The sequence below is a fragment of the Rhopilema esculentum genome, chromosome 7 (assembly GCF_057945365.1).
Source record: "Rhopilema esculentum isolate cy_ngs chromosome 7, ASM5794536v1, whole genome shotgun sequence".
Lineage (NCBI taxonomy): Eukaryota > Metazoa > Cnidaria > Scyphozoa > Rhizostomeae > Rhizostomatidae > Rhopilema > Rhopilema esculentum.
The window spans coordinates 11,318,883-11,326,934 of record NC_142821.1 but is presented as its reverse complement, the minus strand read 5'-3'; the positions used below and the strand labels follow the sequence as shown (position 1 = coordinate 11,326,934).

General features: G+C 38.0%; 1 protein-coding gene across 1 annotated transcript in view; it reads left to right on the top strand.

Moving 5' to 3' along the window:
- Window positions 1-67: 67 nt before the first annotated feature.
- LOC148959985 (uncharacterized) overlaps window positions 68-8,052 on the top strand; it is a 17,156-nt gene continuing 9,171 nt past the window's right edge. Inside the window, exons 1-2 of the mRNA XM_089109514.1 lie at window positions 68-208; window positions 1,888-2,096. Of these exons, the coding sequence (XP_088965640.1) occupies window positions 2,008-2,096 (89 nt within the window). The 5' untranslated portion in view covers window positions 68-208; window positions 1,888-2,007. The remainder of the gene's footprint in view (window positions 209-1,887; window positions 2,097-8,052) is intronic.

The following is an 8,052-nucleotide window of genomic DNA, read 5'->3' as shown; positions in this document are numbered from 1 at the left end:
GAAATGAGGCTGAGCATGCGCACGAAGAATGGCGCGTAAATTCACATCGAACAACATGGCGGCTGCTACATGTGCTTGAGCTGGTGAGGCAAAATCACTCAACCGGTAAAAGGGCAAAAAGACGATTCCGCACAAGGGCTCAGTACAGGAAGTTGCAAGCTGGACGAAAAAAAACCAATATTATCGAAAATTAGCATAATTTTGAAAGGTTAGTTATACTTTGCTAGCTTGCCGTATTAATTTAAAAAGTTTTAAGCCATAAATTGTGTTTTTAAATAGGGTTTCAAGATTTTCAAAATATTTATTGCTGCGGCGCTCGCACGGTCCACTCTGGCCTAGGCAATGTTTACCTTTTCAGGTAGACTGTTTTCGGGTTTATTTGCCAAAAACGAAAAATAATTTCAAAATTGGGTTCATTTTGTATTTTATAAGTAAAAAAGTGGATGTAAGCAAGTACCCTAATATCATTATGACAACTTTTTATATTATGGCTTAAAACCTTCTAAATGCATACAGGGACGAAAATAAGTTGCTAATTTTGGAGGGGCGTGGAAGGATGAAAATTCCAACTTTAAGTGAGAAATTTTTCATGCGACCAGTAAATCTACTGTACCAACCAAATTGATCTTTGTAAATAGCCCGAACACCATAGTTCTATTTTCTTTACAATTACCAAAACCTTACTCAACAATTAGCCTAAAGCAAAAAAGCCTAAATCTCTAAATTTTGATTACCATGAAACAAAAATTTAAACTTACTGTAAGAAGTAAAGCAACATTCAAGCAAAACCAGTCTTAGATATACTTAGTGATTAGTAGTATTCTTTCAGATCAATTGATCAATTTTATCTAAATTGACCAATTGATCAATTGATGCAGATCTATGTATCTAAAATACATTTTTTCACGATATAGAAGCACCCAGAATTCGAGCCTTTTATTTTTGTTCTTGATCGAAGAAAACTATTAACACTTTTCAGAGGACCAAATGCCTTTTCGTTCTTTACAATTGAAATGATGATTTGAGAGCAAACTTGTGCATATGCCTGACTCGAAAGATGAAACACTCTTCTTTGATCATATACTTCTACTGCAATTTTGCAATGTGTTCTTGCTTCACAGCAGTTTTGTCATAGGAATTTATGATAATGAGGCAAGGACGCTCATAAATAACAGTGGGAGTTTAGCATAAACTCGTTTTTTATAAGAAGCGTTGAGAATTTTTAGTACTGAAAGATTCTTAATCTTTTATTGAATTAACTACTCGTAATTTCTTCTCCCACTCTAATATTTTCTGATCAATGCGGGTATTATTATTCCAAACTGTAAAGTTTCAAGTTTCTTATCCGGAAATTCACCTTGCCTGTTCGTAAATTGATTCAACTCCCGTCAAAAAGAAAGCAAACGAGGCAATTGTGCAATTTGGATCCAGTGGAAACGGGATTCACAATAGAAAACGATTAGTGGATTGGTCAGCTTCAGCCTGTGAATTTTGATGTTTAGAATTTTTACATTTGAAATCAAAAAACGTCTTAAAATATGAAATTCATAAGTTTGGACTTAAGAAAAAAAATCCAAGTCAACCGTCAAGTTTTCCAACTGTAACTGGATTTTCCAAACTTTGGGGGGGCGTTACGCCCCCCACGCCCCCTATTATTTACGTGCCTGAATGCATACGGTAAGCTGACAAATTATAAGTTATCTTGCTAAATTAAATAGATTTTCTAAAATATTTTGTTTCTTTTGCCAGCTGCGGATTTTCCAATACTGAGACCTAATGCGGAATCGTCTTTTTGCCCTTTTACCGCATGAGTGATTTTGCCTCAGTCGATAACAATAGAGTTAGACATCTAGCTACTTCGTCGCTTATTTATCCTGCTTGTTTCAGAGAAACGAAGAATGGCTGCATTATTTGCTTGTCTTCGATATGTTAAGTATGTGCAATACCTGAGAAAGACGAAAGAACTGATGGGTGGATTGTTGCCAAGCGTGTTGGTTACTGTAAGGAATGCACAGACGCCGCCCTTGGCTAGCGGAAAAACCTATAAATGGAAGATCTGCAAGTCCAAGTGTAATCTCGGGTTGTGACAGTAAGAGGTACGTTGTTATTATGCATTGCCATTGTTATTTATTTGATTATTTGATCAGAGACAAGTGCTGCAGTACATGTTTTGTTTGTATCGAAAACATTATGAAGACCTCTGATGATAAATGATGATTTAATGAAATTTAATCAGAGTTAATTTCACGAGGGGCTTTTGCATTGGCTGTTACTCCTGAGTTGATTATTGACTGTTATTCATATTTTTGGTCTCATGTGCCACGCTTTCTCGTGGTTCTCTTGCATTTGCGTTACTCGTTTATTGGTATTGCGAAGTAGTCTTGGCCTCCGGAGAATTTGTTAAGTAATGCTAGGGCAACATTTATGGCTCATGGCGGTTTTCATTCCCTAGGTTATTCTTGGGGGTATTTAAGGTTTTTTTGGCATAGTGTTGGTTTCACTTTGCTTGGTGAAATGCGACGAATAGAGTGTGCTGTTTATTTGCTTGGTGATGCTACAATCAGAGGCGGACTGGCTAATTTTTTTGGGCCCGGCAAATTTTGATCAAACCGGCCCACAAAAATAGCAAATAAAAAGCTCTTCGGAAAATGCAAGTAAATGTTAGTCTGTAAGGAAAACAAGTTTTTAAATTCAGTAATTTTGTTCATGGATGAATGCTGGTTAACAGAACATGGTTAGCAGAACATGTTAAAATAGTAAATAAACAAAATAGTAAATAAACAAAAATTTTAACTCATTGGTTTGACTTTTTTCTAAATACAGTAACTTTTATGTTGATAATGTGATCGTTCTGGATGTCATCTAACAGGTGTTTTTCTAAGACATTAACATGAAGGACTCCAGGTTTGGCTGCGAAAAATTTCTACGTAATCTGTTCTTTATTTATCTAAAGTGGAAAAGCTTCTATCACACTCCAATTGTGACAAATAATTTTCTAATCCTCCGGAAAACCACAATGATTTTCAGCAGCCCAAAGATATCGATTTGTCAATTTCTGACCCCAAAAAGAAAACATGGGCACCCCTGTTGAAATTTTATCGTGTAGCACCACACCCCTGTTGGGCGGGGGTCCATTTGACTTATGATAGTATATGCCTAATAAACTTACCATAACTTGTATGAGTTTATTGAAAGGAGCAAGAGCAAGACCCTGTTGTTTTTTGTGACGTTTGTGGCTTTTGCTTGATATAAAAAGCTTTGTATCGTAGCTGAATCCCTTTTTAAGTCTCGCAGCTTTTCCTCACGAAATCTCTGCGCACCATCTTTGGTTGAAGCCTTCTTGCTCTTCCCTTGTTCTACGTATGTCCTCTTCATTGCTTCACATCACAAAGCAAATCGCTTAGTGAACTCTAATTTTTGAACTTTTAAATTTATTACCTTTAGCAATAGCAAATGTGCTTAGGCAAAAACACGACCAGCTTCAAGCAAAAGCTAAGTAAAAAGACATCAGGGCAGGTTAAAATCTTATGTATCGCATTGAAACAGGGGTGTTACAGTTTAATATGTCGCCAAAAAGGAAATACCGTCAAGAGAAAATATGACAAGTTGTCAATAATATGTTTCCTGAAGAAGTGTGTTTGGGCTGCGGTGACAATAATGAATTCATAATTTTGATGGTTTTGGAGTACTCGCGTGTATATTTATTCTTTCCCACAAAGTCTCTGAAAATTCAAGGCAAACAGATCAACGCGTGGGTATACTTTTTTGCCTCGCATTTACTTTTTAAGCTAATTTATTTTTTTGCACTTTTATCAACCGGCCCTTAACCCGACCGGCCCCTCGGGCGATCGCCCGAATAGCCCGACCAGCCAGTCCGCCCCTGGCTACAATACAATTTGTTTTGGTTTTGTTTGCTGTATGCTGTTTCCACGCTGTTCTTTTCTCGCCACTGTGTTTGGCTCAGACTTGCTGATGAAGAGAGGTGACTGTCGAAGTATTAGTACCTCTACTGGTTTCCAGGTATGTTTTCCAGGCTGTTTTAGAAATGCTTTGGTGTTTGTAGCTTGGTCTCTCGCAGTGAAAATCAATTATCGTGTGTATTTGAATAGTTGCATTTGTATGCTGTTCACGACATTCACTTTGTCGCCTCGAGCTTGTGCCTTCTTAGCAGAATTTACTCGAGGGGCTAGTTTTCATTGCTGCTTGATAACATTTATTCTGACTTGTGTTACGTAGTGTATCTTTCAACTATTCTTTATTATGAACGACCAGGTGTAATTGAAAGCTATTCCGGCAAGTAATTAAATGAATTATTAACTTTAGGCGCTTTTCTTTAGCCTTCCATCATTATTCATTACTATATTTAAGCCATGCTATGGAAACAGCGGATTTATTCTTGGAATGAAGGCTCTTGAGACAAAAATACTGCTGTGACAAGGCTTTTGTTGCAGTTCATTTTGGGTTTTTTTTTGTTTCTCGGAATTAGGCCTATCACTTTTTGTTAGGTATAGTTGTTGTTATAGTAACAACGTTCTTGCCTTTCAAAGTTGTTGTCTTGTTCTATCTAAAGACTGGTCTATTTTGCTTAGTTTGCTTGACTGGGCGCAGTTTATTTTAGCTCTTAATAGTTTCGTTACCCCTTGATGCCCCTTGATGGTTCTTGAGCATTTCGTAACCTTAAGGTTACGGTAAACGTTTTCTGGATGAAAACATCATTTTTTCGATTTTTTCACATTCAAGTAGCCGAAATTTCAAGGCGCACAATGATACCAAATTTGAAACAAACAGAAATTTTGAAAGTGGAAAAAATCCCATGTAAACGAAGGTTTCCATAATTTCTTTATCAAAACTTTTAGTTGAGGCCTGAAAATCTCTTGACCTGTTAAGCCGATTATCGTTGCTTTGCGGTTGTGGTCGCATGTCTCATTTACAATATCGCATGGCACATCCATGTATCTCATGTACAGCCGTGTTTATTTAAACAGGGTTATTGATCTTAAATCTTCAAGTGACTTGACCCGAATTACACTGTGGTTTACGAGTGTATCTTGCAAGTGCGATCAGTAAAATCCCGTTTTCTCCGGACTCGAAATTCCTCTACATGCAGGTACGAAAAAGCTATTATGTACCCAAGGAACCAATCGAATGGCTCGAAAATTTGCACACGGCCAGGGCAGACGTTGGGCAAACAAAGTGTGTCTCAAAATTTTTTTATTTTCTCTGGTCCGTCTTTTATACCCAAAAACAGCTGCGGGAGGGTGGAAAAATTATTTGCCAATTTTTGATAGGGTATAGTTTCAAGAAGAGGAGGAATTTAAAAAATCTGAGACACACTTTGGTAGCTTAGGACCTGCACTTCCTGCTGGTCTAAGTCAGATTTTGTTACCTCAAACGGAAGGGTACATAATAGCTTTTGAAGATGGTACACTTTTTGACCAATAAATTCGCATGGAAAATAACATTTAACATTATTTGCCAATAATTTTTATCTGGCTAGATACGCCATAATCTTGTGCATCGAATGATATATAGTTTATCCAGATTCGTTGAGCCGTTTGGCCTTTAGTAAGGAAAAACCAATTTTCGTGTTCAAAATGTTTACCGTAACCTTAAACGTTTCGCGGATGTGTGGCCGGAGCATAGTAAAGTTGTTCCGTATTGTGGTCAAGGAAATAAAACCACCTAGTAGTGTCACGTTTTCATAAGTTTCTCGGGTCTGCAATGAGATTGTTGCACTTAAAGAATTTTCCTTTTGGAGTTGTTGTTACCAGTGCTCCTCAGATTAAAACATTTTAATGTTTTGCTGGTGTTTCTTTGCATGGTACAGAATCTACCTTTCATTGTTGCGTCGGTTCCTTAAATGATGGGTGTCAACCATCTTCTACTGGAAATTCATTTTTGTTATAGCTGCCGTAAGATCAGATTTTTATCACGAATGTTGCTTAGCTCCTTTGTTATCTTTTTAGGAACATTGCTAAGACATGTAACAAATGTAGCAATGTAGGATAGAAAATTCAACACTTCGGTACATTAAAGAATATGCTCTCTATGATTCGATGAGTTGATCAGATGACGTTACTTTTGTTTTCAGACCCGGCGAAGTATTGCTATATAAATCTCACAAGGAGCCCTAGGGCTCAAAATGTTTTTCTAAAAGCAATAGCAAATGGGGGGCTAACCTCCTTCTTCCTGTCCTACACCGATGTTTAACTTACGGTAGTGATCCTATATGAAAGATTGATGTTAAGGCGCTCTCGAAATCTTCTTCTTTGATACCTTATTAATATGGTCCGATTTACCTGTTTATGAGCAACCTTTTCCTCATCATGTTTTTTCTTTTTCTTCATTTTCAAAAGCTGATCAGTTTGGTAAAGGCTGTACGTTGGTTCTAGCTCGTTCCGATTCTTTAATTTGTCCTGTGCAGGCGTTAATCTCTGGTCCCTGGGTAATAAGCAGGGTCCTTTGTTTTTTGACAAAAATTTCTCTCCTGTAAGCAAATCCTGTAACTAAAAGCAAATTCTTTAACAAACTAAAGTTTTTGTTACAAGTCGTTGGTTTTGATGGCAATTCTACGCTACACAGCTTTCGTGTAGGTGCAGCTACAACTGCAGCTGCTTTGGGGTTTTCCAGAGTAATTGTTGAAAGCTTTAGGACGTTGGCCTACAATGTTTATGTAAAGTTGCCTTTTCAATGCTTGGCTTCAGCTTGAAAGACTCTGGACAGTTCAAGCTTTAATGCTTCTTGCTTTTTCTATTTAATTAAAGCTCAGTATGAGATTTATTCTTAGAAAGTTCGGGTTATCACATTTGATTCTACGGAGCATTTTGATTTTGTTTGTCTGTTTAAGAAATTATCTTGTAACTTTATCATTGCATCTCAGTTTTTCTATTCATATTAAATGCAATGCCTCTTTGATTATAAAGCTGCCTAAAAGGATAGGTGATTTTTTTAGAAAGGTTTTTCTTTTTTATTTCTTTTAATCGTTTAAATATCCTTAAATAACTGATTGGAATGTGATACAAAATGCTTGCATGTTTTGCACGTTGTTTTGTTTATTGTGTATTTGTATGCATGTCTTCTGTTTGTTTCCGTGATAATGATTCCTCTTGGCTAGAGGGTTAAGTTTAAATGCAAAGAAAATTGTCCCTCTCAGGTAGGGGCTCACTTTGCGTAGTCCCTCTCAGGTAAAGTGTTACAAAATTGTCCCTCTCAGGTAGGGGCTTGCTATTTATGGTCCTTCTCAGGTACAGGGTTGCAAAATTGTCCCTCTCTGGTAGAGGGTTGCTATTTATGGTCCCTCTCAGGTAGAGGGATGCAAAATTGTCCCTCTCAGGTAGAGGGTTGGTATGCGTGGTCCCTCTCAGGTAGAGGGTTGCGAAATTGTCCCTCTCAGGTAGAGGGTTGCCATGCGTGGTCCCTCTCAGGTAGAGGGTTGCAAAATTGTCCCTCTCAGGTAGAGAGTTGCTATGCGTGGTCCCTCTCAGGTAGAGCGTTGCAAAATTGTCCTTCTCAGGTAGAGGGGTGCTATACGTGGTCCCTCTCAGGTAGAGGGTTGCAAAATTGTCCCTATCAGGTAGAGGGTTGCTATTTATGGTCCCTCTCAGGTAGAGGGTTGCAAAATTGTCCCTCTCAGGTAGAGGGTTGCTATACGTGGTCCCTCTCAGGTAGAGGGTTGCAAAATTGTCCCTCTCAGGTAGAGGGTTGCTATGCGTGGTCCCTCTCAGGTAGAGGGTTGCAAAATGAATCCCCTCGGGTAGAGGGTTAATTACAAAAATGCGAACTCTCTAAGGTAGAGAGTTTATAATCGTTATCTCGCTCTTTTGAGCGACTGGATAAAACGTGGCTCGTTTCGTTTTCGGGACCATATTCAATCGCTGGTATGTATGGTGAGTTCCTAATTCTATTTCTTTCTGATTTTTGTGGCTACGTTTCCCACTGTATGATTAGGATCGGGATTGGGGGAAACTCTTTTCGTTTATGGTGGGGAAAAGAGTCTTTTCTTGTCCATTCCCTCCCCTTTATCAATTAAATTTGGGGGTTATTATGGAAAAT